At 32.3% G+C, this 21,358-nt stretch overlaps 2 protein-coding genes across 5 annotated transcripts in view; both read right to left on the bottom strand.

The window, feature by feature from the left end:
• Positions 1 to 21,358, bottom strand: part of LOC143223204 (ribonuclease kappa-B-like) — a 514,553-nt gene that overhangs the window by 116,830 nt on the left and 376,365 nt on the right. The gene's annotated exons all lie outside the window — the stretch shown is intronic.
• The window catches only part of LOC143223201 (tyrosyl-DNA phosphodiesterase 2-like), a 30,707-nt gene continuing 11,783 nt past the window's right edge, over positions 2,435 to 21,358 (bottom strand). For 3 of the 4 annotated variants that reach the window (XM_076450805.1, XM_076450803.1, XM_076450804.1), the window contains 5 exons: positions 16,558 to 16,652; positions 8,457 to 8,657; positions 5,043 to 5,253; positions 4,489 to 4,659; positions 2,435 to 3,243 (listed from right to left, as the gene is read on the bottom strand). In XM_076450805.1, coding sequence (XP_076306920.1) covers positions 2,950 to 3,243; positions 4,489 to 4,659; positions 5,043 to 5,253; positions 8,457 to 8,657; positions 16,558 to 16,652 — 972 coding nt within the window. In that variant the 3' untranslated portion in view covers positions 2,435 to 2,949. The remainder of the gene's footprint in view (positions 3,244 to 4,488; positions 4,660 to 5,042; positions 5,254 to 8,456; positions 8,658 to 16,557; positions 16,653 to 21,358) is intronic. The other variant, XM_076450807.1, reaches the window with a different exon arrangement.

Below are 21,358 nucleotides of genomic sequence, written 5' to 3'. Positions count from 1 at the left end.
TGAGTAACTACGTATGGTGGAAGATAGTATGAGAAGCATTGATGGTGTAATAAACTAAATAATGAAAGATGGTATAAAGAACAAGAAGCTAATGGCTTGAGTGAGAGTAAGTAAAACCAAATGAAGGTCTCATTCAGGTATGGAATTGGATAAAGGACTCAGTGAAGAAAGGACAGGAACAACATAGAGAGGATAATGGAAGAATAACATTGTAGCTGTCTAACAAAAAGTCATGGTGGAAACCATCAATCCAAGGAAAAGCAATGAAGGTCATGTAAGGGTAGAGAAGAAAATAAGGATTTTGAAAGACAGTACATTAAGCACAGATGGCATAATTGTATAAAAGTCTGTGATAATATGTGGAGGAAGTAAGTGTTAAGAATAAATGGTATAAAGAACAAAAAACAATGATATGAATGAAGCACATTTGAAAAGCACAAAACCACATAAAGGTTCTTGTTAGGCATGGAAATTATATGAAGAAAGAAAGGTCAAAACACCATGGAGAGGATGGGGAAGAAAAAATGGAAGGAAGGGGAAAGACACAAGTCGACAAAGCTGCATTATGATCAATAATGGTGGAGACCAACAATCCAAGGTTGAACAGCCAAATGAAAAAGGTCAAAAGGTGAACTACAGTTAAGAGACTTGGAAGAAGGAAGTGAAGGATGAACCAACAAGGAAAACCCTCCACTGCTATTGACAGATAGACAAGGTTGAATAACAAAAAACAGAATAAGAAGGCTACATAAATGGAGGGTTCAAAACTATAGGTGATAGATCAGACAAGTTTAAAGTCAAAACAAGAGAGAGGGAATGGTGTAATGGAATAGAGAATTGATATATCAACTGTTAAAGTAGAAGAAACTGGAGATGAGAAGGCCAAAGAGGCACCATCAATAAGCACTAGAGAATTAGTGTTGTGTACCAAAATGAGGTCACCAGGGAAGAAATAAGATGAGGAGAGACATATAAAAAAGGAATGAATCAGATCCAGTCAAGAGCAATAACTTCTGGAGTCAAATAAACCAGAAGAGTGGTGCAAAAAAAAATGGTCAAGAGAATGAGAATAAACCCAGTGAAAAACCTGAAGGTGAAAAAATCACACCACACGTATAATTCTATCTGGCCAAGAGTGGCAGTCTGTTACCAAGTTGAGAAACCCTGGCACATGTAAGTTAAGATATATACTTGATGGGAATGGGCCCAAACAGTAGGTTCACAGTTTAGAAGCATAGAGTCCCATAACAGCTATCACCATAATGGTTCATTAATGAAAATACTGTTGAACTGTTTGAAGGAGGGGAAAAAAAACATGCCCAATAAACCACAAGATGTTTGATTATGATGTGGAGTGAACATGTGCAAAGTCACACGTTCAGTTAGAGATGTGCTCCATCTGACAGAAAAGTATTTGTGAGGAGATCCAGTTGGGTGGGTAACAAATAGATGCTTACTACTGTACTGACACAGTCCAGCTACTAATACAAATCATTAAATGGTGATGGAATCACACAATCGAGGATAAGAAGACCCAAAAAGGTTCAATGGGACCTGCAAATACCACAGAAAGTAACACAAAAATGATCCAAAAGTATGAGTGGTGCAAGAAAAAATACAGTTCTCATGCCTAAGACTTCTGTGACACAAAAAAACTGGGCAAACATCATTTCAAAACAGAAAGAAAGAACAAAGGCCTAAAAAATAGAAGGCCCAGTGTGCATGAAGAAACTATAGCTCATTGAACAATGGCTGTCATGTCCACCATAAACAAGGAATCTAACAATAGACAAATATCAAAATTTAAAAATCATTACTATCACAGGAAAAGTGGAAGCCATCATCATTTGAGAAGTCAACTTTTGGTAAGTATGAAAAAAGGTCTTTCAAATTCAATTTCTATATCTTCAATAACAAAGGAAACCAATTAAACTTCAATGAGATTCAAATGTTGAAACAGTATCACACATCTCATAAAACTGAAAAATAAATTTAAGGCATTCAAAGAAAAAAATGAAATTATCACAAACTTTGTTACTCCACATGGAAGGCGTGTCACACTCCTCTTCATGGAGCTTTTTGTCATGTACCAGAACAGTTCATATTAAACATGATTTTTAAGTGCAAGTTAGCTATAGGCTAGTAGTATGCATATTTAATAGGCAGATGTATGAGGAAGCTGGCAGTTTTGTTTCTGGATGCAAGTTATCTTCTTGGAATTATGTCAAAGTAGTCTGCAATATGTTAGATACTTTAGTAGTAGTAGTAGTACAGATATTTTAATAAGTAGTAAGTTATAGTACTTTAGTGTGATAATAGTCGTTATTTCATTCAAGCTGAAAGAAAATAATAAACAAGTGGAATTTAAATTTCTTCTTTGAGCATGTTATAATACATGTACTTGTTTTCTTTAGATTGTTTAATGACTAGCATCTGTTGTGAATAAATTTTATTACCAAAATAATCATTACAAAGAAATGTAATAACAAATTTATTATCTGAATTAAAGTATACTTTTAATACCACTGTGTGACACAAAAACTAAAATAAACATCATTGAACTTAAACCTTCATCTACTAGCTATAAAAATGTTTTTGAACAGGTCATAGACTGTTCAAAGGAATTCAAAATCATCTCAAAGTTCTCCTTATAAATCCAGAAAAGGGGTTTAGATACACTTTTCTGTTCTTTATAATTATGTTTTTACATTATTTAAAAGCTTAGATCTACTCTTAATAACTGATACATTCAAAGTAACTAGTAATCTTAACTGTATTAGAACTTTTTTCCAATTCTATTTTACCAAAGGCAAACATAAACATAATGATGTTTACAAGAAAATATAAGCTTATTACAGTATTCTTTCACAAATGTACAAGTACTAATTACATAAAAAATGCTGACAAGTTAATACTATTTTAACTTTAAAAAAAAGCAAATTATTTTATTCAACCTTCAAGGTCAAAATGACAGAGGATTCCCCAGTGATCACTGGGAAAACAGCGATGTGGTAACAATCGTTCAAGTCCAACCAGTCCAAAATACTTTGGCACCACCTGTTGCAGAGAACCCTGTCGGAAAAATGCCCGATCAAAGCGACATTTTGGTTTGTAATTAGAAGCACCCATCCATTTAAGGTTGTCATTACGGCTCATGTCCCACGTGTACTGGCATTCTTTCCGTTCACCGCAGGTTATCCACAAATCTTGAACAGAAGCAGGATAGTCTCCTAGCTGAGAAACCTATGGGCAGTTTTTTTATTTTATTTAAAATATCAAATAATATATACAGATTAATATTTTTCAACAAAATATATGCTATTTGAAAAAACAACTTATATTAAATTTTTGATGTTCTACTATCACCACAACTAACAATAATAATAAGAAAAAAAGTGTAGTACATTATATTTGCTGTCTAAAAATCAGTATCATTCCATTTAGAAATGATGAGAAAGGCTCATTGACATTTAAATTTTAAAAAAATATCAAGACACTATAGAGATAAAAAATAATCTTTTTACTAAAAGTAATTATTTATTAATATTTTACATTGAAAATAAATTAGAAAAATTACTAACAGTTCTTGTTTATAATACATGCTGTATGGCCAAGTATTAGTTTTATACACAAACCTGCTGTACTAACTTCAGAGAGCCAAATAACTGAAATAATCAATGTTTTCCCATTTTGTTAATAAATGACAAATTTGTTTGTTTTGGTTTCTTCCAAATTACATGTAAAGGTATATGATAGCTATCTGCACTACCCGTCCCTAATTTAGCAGTAAAAAATTAGAGAGAAGGCGTCCACTGTCAACACTTTGACTGCTCTTTCACTAATGAATAGTGGAACAGACCATCACCTTATAGTGCCTCACAGCTGAAAGAGTGAGAGTATTTGGTGCATGGAGGTTCAAACATGTGACTCTTAAGTTGTGAGTTGAGTGTTCTAACCACCTGGTTGTGCTGGGCCTAATAAGTGATAAAAGTATAAGGCACTGCAAGCATTGAAAATTTGTTTTGCTCATGCTATTATGTAATTTTTTTTACTGAATTGAAAATTTATATGCATACATATACATAACCACCAAATAAGCCGAGATTTGTACTACTTTTAAGTGTAACAAAATTCAGTAAAGTAGAATCACCTTATGAAATAAGTTTATTTCTACTTCCAAAGGCAAGACCATTTAAAATTATATTTATTTAAAAATTAATTACAGTGTCTCTTATACAGAAAGTATCAGATACTGATGTTTCACACCATCCATATACCACAGTGTAATGTATTTAATTCACCTAATACCTTTTCTACAATGTCCCAAGATTCACTTTCCGTGAATAATGTTTTAACAATTGTATTTTTTATAAGGGAATATTTCATAAATGTTTTTTTTCTGGAAAACATATTGTCAAGAATATATCTACTAAGAAAAATTTTAATATTCCAAAAATATTCAATACATCATAATCTTCTGGAGCCTACCTCTTTATCTCGAAGATTAAGATCTCCAGCAAATATCACAGTCCTATCCTTTGGAGTATCAACAATTTTCATGTATGCCATTTTTAACTGTGTCATTCTCTCAGATGAACTTTCACTTGTGCTTTCCAAATGTGTGTTGAAGAGAGTCAGTGGTATACCTTTAATTTTGGCCTACACAGTAAATATCTTTGATAAGACTATTACAGAATTATAACTGTGCTTATATCAATTACTAATTCTGTTAAAAAAAATTAATAATTTTGTTTTCTGAAAATACTGTGTACAATATAAACCTGGTTAAAAACCCAAAATAAGTAAAAATAAATAAAATGAATTACTGAATAAATTTATGCTTTTAATTACTGACATTATTATTGTAAAAATTATGATGCTCAAGATTACTGCACCCACAATTCTAATAAATAAAATTGACACCTACAAGTACAGGAATAGCTGTCAATTTATTAAAAACTATTTCAGCATGAAACTCATAGTCTGAAGTCAATCTAAAATACTCAAATTTTTAACAAAGTAACAAAGAAATAATTCTGTACCTCAATCTTTAATAAATTTCTACCCATTCTGGAGTTAGGGAATTCAATAACATCATGATGTTCAACAATGATCATGCTTTTCTTCAGGAGGGTCATAGTAAAGTAACCATCCCAGTTTCCTTGGAAACACTGGTACTCAGGTATGTGGGACTGAATGTAGTGACAAGAAAATGGGACTACTTCTTGTAAAAATACAATGTCAGCATCTTCTCTAAAAGGACAAAACAAAACAGATTATATACATAACTAAGTCACATTTATAGCAATGTTTCAATAACACATTATTTTCTTAGCTAAGAAATTTAGCAACACTGCAGTTTTTACCAGTCAAACGTAATAAACATTTTTGGGCCATAAATGTGGTGCATAAGATACATTCCATTAAATGTGTTGGAGATTTATGTTAAATTTCCTTTTATCATCCTCCATAACAACTACAGCTAACTCTCTAATGTTGCTCTAATAGACTCCAAGTCTGGATTACATTTTAATATCCCTAAAGTTACTGAATAGCTGAAAAAAGAACCACATAAAACATAATGTACTATTTGTGTTTTTCTAAGAATTCTTTGTTTGATATGCTTCTCTGTAATAAAAATTCAATAGCAATGTTCTATGCTTGCCTCCTATTATGTACAGGATTCATTATAGCCTCTTTGCAAATACCATTTACATAATAAATCAAACTTCATTTAATACCCATTTCAACCAGATGTTAACCCAATTGATAGTATTTGTAAGTTATTTAAAAGAATGAAAACTGGAATAATTAAATGATGTATGTATTATAAAAGTTTATTTTTTTACACTGTTAAAATAAGACTGGAAAGTTCTCTATTTCAGACATTAGCTGACAAGTTCAGATGGTTAGAACCAAGATTTAGTGTACTAATCTAAGTTAAGAGATATATATTCAAGTTCCTTCTTGATCACTTAAATGGTTGCTCAACAAGTGATCATTTCACACCAGAAGATCTTTTGAGCTTGGTTGATCATAAACTAAACCATTTGTGGACATGATGTTTAAGTAGCTTGCTTCCTATTGCATGTATGTGATTTTTTTTTGTGTTTGTGGGCTGTACTGCATGTAGTTAGTTGGCGTGAAGAAGAATTTCCCGAGTGAGATGATCCTATACTGTTCAGAATTAGAACATATTTGAAGTATTAAGTATGATTAGCACAGTTGAAACAGTATTGAACTTGGAGCAGTTTTATAAGCCAGAGGTCATATATTAGTGCTCACCAGGAGGAGAGAAGTTTTCTTAACATCCTAGTATTTTTGTTAGCACAGGTATATAATAAATAGTAACATTATTATGATTTTTAGGCATTATACAGTTATGCACTGACAAGTTTTTTTTATATACAAAGTTCTACTTCTCCCCTTCCACAAACTCACAGTGAAAACATAGACTCAACATAGAAAGTAAAAATAAATTAACTTTTTTAATACTATTTCAACAAGTCTACAGACTTTTTATTTAAGAAGTTAAATTTTTCAAAGTCAAACCTTTCATTTATAAATATAAATCAATAGTACATAATTATGGAAAAGCAAACAAGATACTACAATCAATAACTGATACATGTATTCAGACAGTGTAATCTTGAACACTGAGGGCTGTTCTATTTCATGCTACAAGCAGCAACACTGTTTTTATACATTCCATGTTGAGCCTAAGTACTGTACATTGCAAGATAGTATACATATACACAAACTTGAGATTGAAATTTCAAGTCTGCATTACATATAAATATTTTTATATGTAAAATCGGCTCATTTGGGTTGAGACAATGACTGAAGAAGTTCGAAATGTTGTTCGCTCTTCTACGTAAAATATTTTCTCAATCCAAAGGAGCCGATTTTACATATATATTTCTCCACAAGTGGGTTTTCTCGACATCACTGATATAAATATTTTGTATGTAATAAAACTTAAAAGTATTAATTCACAATTGTGTGTACATATACTATAATGCAGTGCACAGTAATTACATTCAACATTAAATGAAATATATAATAAAAATGAAAAAAACTTTTGTCAATATATGGCTTGTTTATTTAATTCAAGGAGTGACAGTCACTTTACAAATTGTATATATAAATACAATTATATATATATATATGGCTTTCACTATTTGGCTTATATACAAATATATATAATGTGTGTACTAAATCTAAATAATGAATAAATATGACAGTACAAATGCAAAATTTAAAGCTGAAACATACTTTAGGATTAGTGCATATTTAGTTACATAAAAACAATTTGGTGAAAAATATATATCAATGTTCTTCCATACAATACATACATTTTTCAAATCTATTATTAAAATACTTCATATGTAAAAAAAATTGTATTAGGTAAAGAAATTCATAATGAGTTTTATTAAAAGTTAATGTGAAGGCAAGAAACTAAACCTAATGATTATGATATATTCATTGTGCATTACAAACAAGTTCTTTAACACAAAGTATCATTTTAAACAAATCTGGTTCTTGCTTAGAACCTTAAGGAAAAAGACTCCTTGAGAAATGTTGCACTGAAAGAAATTCAACAGCAGTCAGTAATAAAACTGGTAAGATATAGCAATAATTTATTCCATTTAAAAAACAAATCAATATAAGTGTAATTTGAAACTGTTTTAAAATGTTCAAAAGCAAATCTACTTGATTCAGATTATCTAAGACAAACTAGCTTTGAAATTTACCAAATATGGGTTTTGTGAGGAAGTTCCAAAGAATGCTTGTTGAACCAAATGTGTATGAGCTCAGTTCATTGAACTGACCTGATAATGGGAAACCAAATATGGATTATAATTCCAAAATTGTTATGTTTACCAATATGAAATGTAAAAGTTTTTAGTAACATCTTCAAGTTCCTTGCACACAAAATATCAGATCAGTTACCAAGGTATTTGTACACAAAATATGTCAGTTAAATAAAGATATCAGCATTACATAGACTCTTAACAGGTTTAAGCACAAGGCAATATTCATGTGAAGAATAAAAATATTTTTGTCTATTGTATAGTTTGAGGGTATTGATTTTGCATAACCTCCAGGACCTATGAAATGAAATTCTTTAGTTTTTGTCAGTATCCCTGTATACTGTACCTGGTATTTACAGTCCTCTATCATGAACTATTACTAACTCAGCAATGTAGGGTAAAACAAATAGTTGACAATTCTGACATCAAATACATAATATCATGTTGAATGCCACACTGTAAAAGCTTGTGGCTTGCAACACTTTGACTCCAACCCATGCACACAGGGTTAATTAAAGAAAAAACAGATGCAATTTAGAAAATATTAAAAATACCTTTTAAACTGCTGAGCAACAATCAAAACTACATACTTACATTTTGTAAAGTTTTTAATAAACAATTTAATCTTTGAAGAATTAATACCTTTTAATTATTTTACAAACTGCTTTTGTACGCAGCTTCAAGTTTGATTCACTGAGACCATCAATGTTCCAAGTTATAAATTTCAACTTTTTTGGAACCTCAGTAACTTCCTCTGTCTTTAATTGTGATGAATCTCTATTTGCTGTGACAGTTTCTGTGATAACAGCAGTAGCAGCAGCTGCCAAACTTCTAGGACTGTCACTGTCAGAAAGAAAACATGTTAATTATCAGAAAATGCAAAAATAAAAATATAATAAAAATACAGAAACATAGAAGTTGACATGCTCCTTATGTGAAAATGTATTTCAGATAGATAATCACATTTTTTATAGTAAAAACAGCTATTACCTTATGCTCACTAACATACAAATTTTTGTACATACCACAAGAATTTGAGCAAAGCTCTTATCCCAAAATGTGTCGATACTTAGTGTGCCAGTCTATAGAGTAATCATCACATGACTACATCCCTCTACCAGTCAGAAGATTATGCATCTTTAATTGAAAATAATCTCCATAGGTTGTAGCATCTGAACAAAAGCTAATTCTTGACAAGGCAATGAAAACATACAAGAAGTGGGGAGGAAGGTTAGGAGTTTCTGCAGAGATGTGAGGAACATGTTAACTTCAGAAAAGTTACTTCTTGCATAACAAAAAGTGGGAATCCCACATTGAAGATGGTAAAAGTGCCACTTTAGAAAAAATAATTACAAAGTTATTTACTGAAGACAGTATCTGAAATGGAAATCCCATATAATATAACACCCATGAAGAAGGGGGGGTAGGCTAACAGAGAAGCAGTACGGAGAAGACTGTACTGATCTCAATGTTATTATGGCATTCATTATGAAGAGGGGAGGGGAGGCAGAGCAAAAAAAAAAGTGTTTCAAAATTCTTTTGTATGGTGCTAAAGTATTGCTAAAGTTAGCAGAATGTGAGATAGCTTAACCAGCTATTATCTCACAAGCAAACAGTTGAGCATGGGCAAGGTTCAAAATTAATAAAGGACCTTCAGAAATATTTGGTAATTTTGTTTGGATTCCAATAAGCAGGACAAGAGCACTGGATCCTGGGTCTGGTTAAAAACAAAAGGGTGAAAAAAAACATTGCATATTGATCAGTGGACAAGCACAGCATAGTCTTGTTAGCAGAAGGGAAAGCTGTATGTAGTTGCTCCAAGTATTAATTAATTTTTATGCCAAATTTAACAAGTCAAGACAAGAAGACAGTAGAAGAAGCAGTATAAATAGTATCAATATTTATTTAGCATCAGCAGAGCTTATCAATTTAGTTTCTATATAATTTTAATTTCTTTTAATTAAGATTTAAATAAAACAGCATTCAAAAGTATGAATAATAAATAAGTCTTTATTTTCAGGTGTTATGGCAAAAATAGTTTCCATGGTTGTCTCAAGATAATGATGGCAAAATTTTCTGTACCATATGCAAGAATTCCAGGGCTACTGACTATAATTTTCCATTTGGAAGAGTTGCTAGAAGTCTTAAAATAACATTTAGAGACTATGCTAATTCTAAATGACATATCAAATGTGAGGCAGCATTAACAGCTAAAACGTCTAAACTAGGAACCAGTTTGGTCAAGAAGGCCTATGCTTTAATTAACCCTTTTGCTAAGGGTCATGAGTCAAAGGCCATATCACTGCAATTGTTGACTTGTATTCAAAAGTTTATTGAACTACTATTTTATGAATTTATGTCAATAATAAGTTTGGAATCAAATCATGGATTGTAATTCAAAATTTAATATTACACATGGATTAATTTTTTAATTTAAAGGTAAATATTAAAAGATGTGTCTAAATATAGATTTTAGTGAGTCACATGATATGTTGGATGCAGCACTGTTTAAAATTAGATGTTTGTGATGTCAAAATACAAAATCTATAGTTTTGCACAAATTAAGGACTCAAATTACAAACATCAACAAGCTAGAATATAAAGTAAGAACCTTATCTCTTTTTACTTTGCTGTAATATTGCTTACATACTGAATCAAACACTGTGGCCCTATTCAACTCTTTCCACTATACAAACAAACTGGGCAGGGGTTTAGTTTAGAAAGAGAGAAGTCTGAAGAATTTTCTCCCCAACAGGGGTGGTCAGAAACATTGTGGTTCCTCTTTGTCCCCTCACATGAAAGATTATTTAGCTTTTCATGGGAATTTATCCGTATTTTACTTTGACTTGTTTGAGGTGATGAAGTGCAGTGGGGCAATAAAAAAATGACGTTTGAGAAAGGTTGAGAAAGGGGAGACAAAAATGGCATAAGAGCAGTAAACAAAGCCACAGCCTGCAGTCCAAAAAGATGATGAGATATCAACATAAAATAGCCCAATTCAAGGCCAGACAAGAATATTGCCTTGACTGAGATTTATAGATCCAATGGCTGAGATTTGGATGTGGGGGGAAATGGGAGTGCCCCAAGAAAACCCACTTTCACAAGACAGGTGCCCAAAGTTTTACCTGTCCTGTGCTTGGATCTGAAAGGAAATACATATAAATATAAACATATATTCACCTTATCTGTGATTATGTATTTTGTTGAGTGATTTTGTAATTGTTGAAATATGTTATATGGTGAAATGTAGGTGCACTGGCTAATTTACATGATGATGCAGTTAGTTTGTTTCTATATTCTGCTTTTAAATAATATTTGTATGATATTTCTGTGATCCTGTTTCTAAGAGTGGGTAGGTTACTGATTTTGTGTACATAGTTGACAGGTGTGCGTGGTGGTTGTTGGTTTGCTGCTCTTAATATTTTATTTTGTTGTGTTTGAATCTTCTGTAGTGTGTTGTTAGACATATTGTATGTGACTTAACATCTATATTCTATTAATGGACTGATGCTAGCCTTGTATATTTGGATGATGGTTTCTGGTGATCAGTTTGAGTGTTTGCTAGATATGGTCATCAAATGTGAAATGCATTTTTTGATGGATAAGTGTATGTTGTTAACATGTTTTTTCCATGTTAATCTGGAGTCAAAAGTGATGCCAAGGAATGTGATCTGCTTGCTCATGTTGATAGGCAAATTGCTGAGTGAGATGTTTACTTTTTCTAGAGTTTTTCTGTGCCTTTTTAATTTCCTATAAAAAGTGATTGCTTGCATTTTTGATGGTTTTAAAACCACACTCCACTTGTTGCTCCAGCTCAAGACAATATTTAGTGTTTCCTGAATGCAAGACATGGTCATTAGTGGGTTTCTAGAAATACTCCAGAGAGCAGTATCGTTTGTGTATTGTGAATTGTAAGTGTATGTTAGACTAGGAAAAGGTATATCACTAACAAAAATAATGTAGAGGAGTGACGAGAGGACAGATCCTTGGGGCATTCCTGCAGTTATTTTGAAAAAATTTGATAAGATTTTGTTGACTCTTACTTGAGCTGTTCTATCTGTTAGGAAGTTTGATATCCATTTGAAAATAATTTCATTTACTTTCAAATTAGTTAATATATACTTAATAGCATTATGCCAAACACTGTTAGATGCTTTTTTAACATCTAAAAATACACCTATGGTTACCTGATTGTTATTAACTGCTTTGTAAACTAATTCAGTGAGTTGTGTAAAGTGATCTATTGTTTGTCTGTTTAACCTGGAAGCATTTTAAGATTTGGGTAGGATGTTATTTATTTTGCAGAACTGAAGAATGTAATTTGAAATTATTTTCTCCATCAGTTTGCCAAGACAACTTAACAGACTGATGGGATGGAAGTTGTCAAGATTAGTCCTGTTTATTTGCTCTTTTGGAATTGTGGTGATAATGGCTTTTTTCCAAGTGTTGGGGGTAATAACCTGTTGTTAGTGAGAGATTCATGATATTTGTGAAATGTTGTAATAAGAAACTGGAGCCCTTTGTGAGAATAGTACTTGGTATTAGATCATGTCTGGGGGAAATGTTTTTCAAATTTTCAATGTTAATTTTGAGTTCAGTGGTGGTGATTTTCCTATTGATTGAACTGGAATAGCTTTTTAGTGTGTTGCTGGTGTATTGTGGTGTGAAGGTAAATTGATTTGTATGTATGTAGTTGTTAACATATTGTTGGTGTTGTGTGTCAAAGTCGGCAGAGTTTAGGTCACTGAAGGAGGATTCGTAATAGTCTGCTTTCTCCGAGTCTGTCCTTGCGATTGTGTTGTTGTGTGTGATTTGTTGAAGTAAGTAATTTGTGTTTTTGTTCGAGGAAATATTCTTAAATTGTTTTCAAAATTCTTTTGGGTTGTTCTTAGTTGTTCAGACTGGTTTTTCTCAGCCATTTTAATCTGTGAAAAAGCAACTACATTCTTTCAATTCAAGTTTTTAAGGAGGTAGATTGTGTCTTTAGTCTGCTGGAAGTTTCATATTATTTAACATTTAAATATATCTTAGCTCCTAAGCTTAATAAATTATTGTGGAATTCTATGGTACAATAGTAGTTATTTATGACTGTTTGGTTATTCAACTGTAAACAAAAAACCTAAAAAAAAATTGTATGATATACTTTACGTACAAAATCTTAAAAGGCTTAGCACCCTTTGTCCAACAACAACCGAGTACAAAGGTTGTAGTGAGAAAAGATAATTATTTACTTTTCTTCTTGATTTAATGTTCTATATTTTAAGAAAAGTAAGTTTAATAACTTATTCCTAAATTGTAATATATATACTAGTCCACTAAAACACAGCTAAAATAGGAAAGACTAAAGGTCAGTTTTATATTGCTGGATAGGTAACATAAATGCACGTTATGTAAGCTAAGAAAGACTGGAAGGTCAAAATAATAATAATAATAAAAAAAAATACACCACATTATGAGGCTTAAGCTACTTAGACTAAACACTTGTATTTTTGTGTTATATGTAGTCATTCTAGCACAAAGAAGCATAATTTCTATTTATTTCCTAATTTTTTATGATGGCTACAAAGTTGGTCAAGTGACAAACCCCACATAGTTAGAGTACAAAAAATAACAAAATATAAAATCTTTCTGAGACAAAATTTGAAATGTATTTAGGAAGCTTTACAGATTATGTGAATAATATTTGAGAATTTTTGCACAATTTTAATTATAACATGAAATAACTTTGCACTCAGACCAGTAACAAAACAGATTCTATTTTCCTAAACAAATATTTAGTGAACATATTTCATTAAAAATCTAATTTTTTGTAAACAGAATACTTGTAATCTATACTAAAAGTCTACAAAATGTTGTGAAGATACACATGCTTTTTCTAAAGTTATACTGCAAATAATTAACATGTGCAAATGTGTAAACAAACTTGTATATATTATACCAAGCTTGTAGTGAAAAGGTTAACAGAACAGCGAGAGAATGAATACTGAAACTGATAAGCTCTTCATAACTGTCCTTCTAAAGATTTCATATGGATTGTTGAATTTCATTCAAGAAACAGTGTTGATATGGGTATCAGCTATTGCAGTGACATGCAAAGTGCAAAGTTTTACAAATATATTATTCTAGCTTCACAACAAGTAGTAGTTTCTTGGCTGAGCAGAGCACATTTTTACAGCATTATAGTGGGTATATCTACTAATACTGCTATACATATAGTAGAACTACTATATATTTAGGGGTAACTAAACACAGTAAAGTATGTGTATTTTTGGTAGTTTATAAAGTCATTGACAAACCTAATAGTAAGTCAATAAAAGCTGCAATACTAGAAACAACACAAGACAGTATTACCAAGGAGGAATTTTATAAGCATTTCACAATGTTTGCTGCTGATATTTTAACTTTAAACTTTGGTATAAGAAACGAATTAGCAACACAGTTTCTTGATCAGGCTGACTGGACTACTGCTGTTCTTCGTGATGCCCATGGGTATGAACTGGCTGTACGGAATCAAACTAATGGTTTATAATTCCAAAATAAAATGTGAAAAAAATTGTTAGAACTGTGCCTATTGTATAAGTAATTATCATTAAACATATCTGGATTGTTGAATGTCAGGTAGAAGAATTGGAAATGCAGGATGGGTACAAGACACTCAGAAGATAGTTGAAAATATTTTGTTCGTACGCCCAGCACTTTATGCTCATCTTTCTGGGATAAAAGCAGATAATAAATGTTCAACAACTGCTAAGTCCAAAGCCACAGGATTTAGTGAGCAACTTACATCTAAAAGAATGATTGTTCAGGTATATTTTTTAACTTGATGTAAGTTATGCAATGCTTTTCAACTGCAATATAAAGAAAAGAATTTCTGCTTTATGAAGTGAATGAGCACTTGAATGCAACAGTTACAGTTTTTGAAAAAAAAAAGGCCCTTCACTTATAAAATTATTAAAAGATGACATTGTTGAAAATTTTTCATTTTCTGATCTGCTTTTAGAAGATGATGTCACATATCTTCACAGTCATGCCAACCTCTGGCCCATGATATACAAAACTGCTCTCATATGATGACGATGAAATCATCTTAATTTGTGAACATTTCTTGGTTCTCTTGGCAAATTTACCTGCTGAAGCTGTTATTGAAGATGTTTTGTTTGAATGAGGCTTATTGTAATCACTTGTTTATGCTGCTGAGAAGCAGATGAAACATCTGTGAACAGTATCAGTTTTTAGCTGGAAAGGTGGCAGAACCATTAAACAAATTATCATAATTTATAAAATTAACTGATCTAGTTCTATTTTTATAAAACCTATGGTGCAGAGGTTGAAACCATCAGTCAAGTCATATGGCAAATAAGGGAAATCTGTATTTGATCTTATTCAGGAGATGAAAATGGATTAATCACAAACTAGCTTAGATTAATAGTCAGCAAAGGACTCAGAATTGTATAATTAAGACCAAATAATTTTTCAAAAATAATAAAATAAACCACTGCTTACTCAGATCTTTAGAATCTTTACTCAAGAATAGATGTTTTCATTTACTTGCAAGACAATAATTATACAATTAATCTAGCTTTCAAAACATCACAAAGAAACTAAGATTGCAATGACAAGAGTGCCACTCTTCCACAAATTATGCTTTCTGTGCAAATTAAAGTGTCTTTAATCTTGACAGTTCTTTACTGCCTTTTAGTATTACATGTCATTACAAAATAACAGCTTATTAGTTATTACTGTCCACTATCATGAAATAGTTATTGTTTTCATGCAGATCACTGGGAACAAGATTATTTTAAACTTCAAAATTTACTGAATTTCTTTGGTTTGGTAAATGTTTTGAAATCCCAATGTCAGTGGCTATAAAGTTAATTCAGTAACATTATGGGTCTGGGTAGATATATAAGTAAGGGTATTCCTAAAGGAGAAATAAAGATGTAGGGAGAAGCATTATAATTTCCAAATCAAACCCAAAACCCATCTGACTGAATCAAATCACAGGGAATGGTTTGATTTGTAAAAGAGTGAGGTACTAAAGTAATACCTTAATTTTACTTCCTAACTACTGGGGGTATATACTCAGTTTTGTTCCAGTGTAACTGCACTAACTGGTAACAAACTCTCCATCATCTTCCTCTGTGGCTTGGGATTTTCTCATACTACACAAAATATGGAGAGACAAAAATTTGCATGAAGTAACACACCTGAGAGATAAGTGAACTGTGTAATCAAGCACAATGTTCTGGAATTAGGTCCCACACTGACAGACAATGAAATATGTTGCCACAAATGAAGACAGCAGGCTTGAGCCAAGTGTGAGGTCCATTGAACCAATTTTTATCTGTGAAGCTATAAAAAGTAATAATTCTAAGTATACCAAGTGTATCTTCCAATATGTGGCAAGCTTTTAGCAAATATTACAAGTCTGTTGTACACAAAATATTAAAATTGTTAATTATGTATTTATGCTAAAGTTTTATCTGCAAATTTACAAAGCAGCCTTATTTTTCTGCTAAGAATACTTCTCTTCATTTTGCAGTTTTGTATTCATTTGCATAACTTCTAGAACTTCCTCAACAAGTGTCATTTTTTACAGATATATATGTGTGGAAACAAAAATCACTATTATACTTAGTTTTAAGTAAAATTTAATAGTAAAACTGTGACAATTGTTAATATTTGAAAAAGCAAATTTCATTTTAAAATACTGGTAAAACAATATAAGTAACAATGAACATACTCAACCACAACTACAACTTCTGACTCTGGTCCATCACCAAGCAACCTTACACTTCCTCGACTCTGACGGTCCTCAAAAAAATCATTCAAAGATTGCTAAAAGAGAAAACAATAAACAAATAAATATGAATTTTTTTATTAATCAGCTAAAGAGCTCTGCATAAAATGTTATTCTTGCTTTCTCTGTCAAGTGACATAAATGGCTACCTTCACTCTATATCACCATAATGAATAGAAACTTTAATTTTAGTGTTTTAAGTGTATTAACTTATAGCTGACCAACAGGGTACCTGCATTAAATAAAATTAGCATTAGAGTGTGATGTTTAGTAGAAATAACTAATCAAATATTGTCTTTTTTTGGTTTTTTATTGCTCTAGAAGTATTTCATGAAGATGGAATTGAGAGAACAATGGTGTTGTTTTTGATAATTTAAATATACATTATACATAAGCAATGTTCTGAGATGGCTCATGACTTGTAATATTCTGAAGCTCAGTAATGGTGAAAATATGACTAATAACTCAATTTGGTAGATAAGTTAATTAATTATCAGACAATAATTTTGCTTGTTGTTTTGGGTACTAATAGGCTTAATTTTGTGTATAAATACCTTATGTAACTACAATTGGTTAAATTAAATGTATTTTAAAGACAACTGTATCAAATTGATTCAATTTTATGGAAAGTGTAACACAATAATACTTTTCAACTGTGGAAGAGACAACAAATTTTACTATCTAATTAACTTATGTTCTATTTGTAAAAAGAAATGCAGACTTTTATATCAAATTTTACTTGAAAGACTACAGACTGATGAAGTAAGGTTTTTAACAAGGGCATTATTGGATCAGTGACTGAAGGATGCTATTATTCTTGTGTCAAGGGAAAGGGGGAAGGAAGAGCCAACTTTTATTATATCTAAAAGTTTCTTGAATAAAAGTTCCCATGGCTTTTTCATAAACTGATGGTAAATGATAATTGATTAATGTGATATTAAATATTATACTTGATAAATAACTTCAATCTGCCTGTTGCCATCTTTGACAATGTACCTTTTAAAAAGAAAATCTGTTTATATAAATATCCTCTAGCTTCAAAAAATATTCCTTCACCTAATGGAAGTTATAATTTTTCTTTAATGAAAATGTATCTCTGATGGGTACTTATCTCACATAGCTATTGTTTTCATTGCTGCTCTCTGTAAACAAAAACATTTTTTTTACACATGCCACAAATCTTGAATCTCCCATATTTGGAATTGACTGATTCCTATGCATCTTGCATGAAAATCTTTTATGCAAAAACCCTTCACCAATAAGAGTGTGATACACTCTTTTGATACATATGACTCCCCCCTACCAAATTATCACTGAGTTTTGGCAACAAATGGTAGCACTGGTTTTCACTGGAAAGGATGGGTGTGAAGTGTGAAAGATAGTAATTGTAAGTACCTATTGAAGATACATTTTTAGTATAAGAAAATTATTACTTCCAATATGGTACATTATCTCCCCACAAATAAATAGCTAGAATCCCAAACTAAATGGATGGAGAAGCAAGTGCGAGAGAAAAAAAGAAGCATTAATCAAAAGGATCTGAAGGACACTCCCTAAAAGACTTCAGGAGTCAAAGATCATAAGTCAGAAACTGCATGACTTCCGAACCAGGTATACTCTTCACACATCATGAAAAGATGTTGCATATATAGACAGAAATTCAGAGGAACACATCCAAATAGGAGAAAACTATGGCAAGATAGTGTTCTTAACCAAACATTATACATTATGGTTATGAAACTCAATCTCAGAAAACATAACAAGTGGATAAGATTAAACATTGTGCTCCCAGGTGTAGAGTAGTTAAGGTGCTACAGATCATACATAGCAAGTCAACTACATTCAAAACCTACAAGGAATCAACATCCATGTGGAGATAGGATGAAGATCATACTATCAGTAAGTCAACTATAATTACATTCAGAGATGAAAAAATAAGATGGACTAAAGCAGAGAGTGACCGGTCAAAAGTTTCAGCCACAGAATAGTTGGAAGATACCCTGACTGTTGTAAGCTTCTCAAAACAATATGATGTGTGGGTAAATGATGTTGAGAATGAGTGCAAATTATAAAAGAAAGATGTGAGGTTAGACTTTTTTCTGTAGTGGTAAACAGTGCCATGGGTTTTATACTTCCTTAGTTAATATGAAAATTTCTGATTTCTTTCAGTTCAGTTTGGACATAGAGAACTGCTGAAGTAAGCAATTATATTTTCCTTTTCTTCAGTGTTCATGGGTCAAAAATGCAATAACTGGAAACTAGTTTTGCTTTCTTACAAAGAAAAAAAGCTTGGAATATTTCGAGATAGATGGTTGTTTTTACTGTTGGAGGATAGATAATAGGTGCAATGCCATTATGCTCAGGTCGTAGTGGAAAAAAGTGATTTTTGCAGGTTGGTGTTGTGAAAAACCTGGCTTTGGTGATGATGCTGTATTTTGCACATAAAAAGCCAGATTTATCCAGACAAGGAGACTTCTGTAATAATTGATATCATTAGCAAAATTTGTTATTAATGTATTGGAGGCTTCATAGAGAGTGCTGGTTTTTTTGCTTATTATTTTGTTTAAGCATTTGGATTTGAAGTAAACATAGTTTTGGGGTTTTGGCTGGATTTTACACTGGGAATTTTTGTGTATCTTATAAGAAGGTTGGTTGGTTGTTTGGTATTTTATGGTGCAAAGCAAGTAGGCTATCTGCATCAAATGACCAGAAAAATTAAAAATAAAGTGTAATTAAATAAAATCATGTTAAAAGAAACAAAATCCAATATTTTATTTGAAAACTTATATATCATTAAAAAGGCAAATGCCCCTCAAATAATTAAAAATATTTGTGAGGTGGACAGTGCTACCATAGCCAATGATACTGTCTAGCACCGGTAGTAAACATGTCTAAATTGGTGTCGCTGTTCAGAGTCATAATGACAACATGACAGTAAAATATGGGCTATTGTGACTTGAGTGTCACACAGACCATACATTGGTGCATCAGTCCCAGATAAAAGAAAACAATGAGTTAAAAAACCATGACTAATGCTTTGTCTAGTTATAAGAAGTTCCTCCTTCAGATCCTTATGGAAACAAGATGGTCAAAATCCTATAGAGGGTATTGTCTGAAAAAGCTTGTCATCATGTTGCTTACTGCAAGTCAACTGCCAAATGGTGAAGAGCTGAGCCTTGGATACAGGACCATAGTCTTTTTATGAAACAGGCACAGCAGTAATAGTACCAGAACAGACAGACTTAGCCGCTATGTCAGTGAGCTCGTTCCAATGAATACTAACATGGCCTGGTATCCAGAAGAACTCGATAGAAGTAGATGTTAAAAATAAATGGGTGAGTTGATTTTGAATATCGACAAGAACAGGATGAAAACTAAAGTAAACTGATTCCAGAGCCAGTAGAGAGCTAAGCAAGTCAGTATAAATAGTACAATTTGAGTACTGCTTAGCTTTTACATGATCCAGGGCAAGAGATATGGCATACAATTTGGCAGGGAACACGGAAACTGTAAAAGAGATTCTGTGTGCAATCATCAAACCACTACAAACAATGGCAGAGCCCACAGAGTCACTTGATATCGAACCAGCCGTATCAATGGGAATGGAAAGATGATTCAAAAGATGTTTGGCAAATAAAAGATGGTACTTCTAATTGAGAGTATCTGTCTTTCTCAGATGACTAAAAAAAACAAGTCACACATGGGGATGGTAATAAGCCATGGTAGGATGAGTTTCTCAGTGGATACAGCAATGTCATACAAGGACAGACCCAATTCATCCAACTATGACTGGATACTAAGGCTTATAGAAGAAACAATGGCAAATTGTCTGTTCTAAAAAAGCATTGCACACTAAAGAAGAAAACAGAACCCCAGGTGAGATGCTGTGGTAAGGATTGAAGCATACAGTAAAGACAGTTGTAAACAGCTGAGGTGTAGAGGAGGTTCATGAGACTCTGTGTACAAACTCTTGACTGAGGAAGTACAGAAAACCACTGTGCAGAGCTAAAGCTCCTGGTGATGAACAGGGTCCAGCATCTTTAAGGCTGAGGTCCTGGCAGAGCCACAGACCAAAGACCCATAGTCCATGTTGATTGAATAAAGGCACAATAGATCTTTAGCATAGAACATCAATCTGCTCCTCAAGAGATGGAAGATAGGACACAGAAGATATTTAGTGCCCTTGTACATTTGGCTTGCACGTAACTAATGTGTGGTATAAAGGTCAGCTAATGGTCAAAGATAAGCCCCAAGAACTTTGCCTTGGGGACCACAGGAAGCTCAACTTCCCTCACATAGAGTTCAGGATTGGGGTGAATACCCTGTTGATAGCAAAAGTGCATGCAAACTGTTTTAAGAGAGAGAGAAAAATTAAAACCATTTGCATTAGTCCACTTCAGTAAACAATTGAGAGCAGTCTGTAGCTCCTGCTCAATAAACCATTTTGATGAATGTCATGAGATGCAGAAGTCACTGACACAGAGCATGTTTGCAACAGCAGGGGTGAGGTTGTCCTGTAATGACATTAATCTTTATAATGAAAAGTGTGATACTCAAGATACAGCCCCGAGGGACTCCAAGGTCCTGTAGGAAAGAACAGGAAAGTGTCAAACCCACAGGAACTTTGAGTTGCCTGCCCATTAAAATTTTTTTTAATGAAAATGAGCAAATAGCTATGCAACCTACATGAGTGGAGGTCTCACAAAATGCCATGTCCTCATAGTATTGTAAGCCTTCTCAAGGT

The sequence above is a fragment of the Tachypleus tridentatus genome, chromosome 8, assembly GCF_004210375.1.
Source record: "Tachypleus tridentatus isolate NWPU-2018 chromosome 8, ASM421037v1, whole genome shotgun sequence".
Classification (NCBI taxonomy): Eukaryota; Metazoa; Arthropoda; class Merostomata; order Xiphosura; family Limulidae; genus Tachypleus; species Tachypleus tridentatus.
The sequence above is the reverse complement of the archived record's forward strand: the minus strand, read 5'-3'. Positions and strand labels throughout refer to the sequence as shown.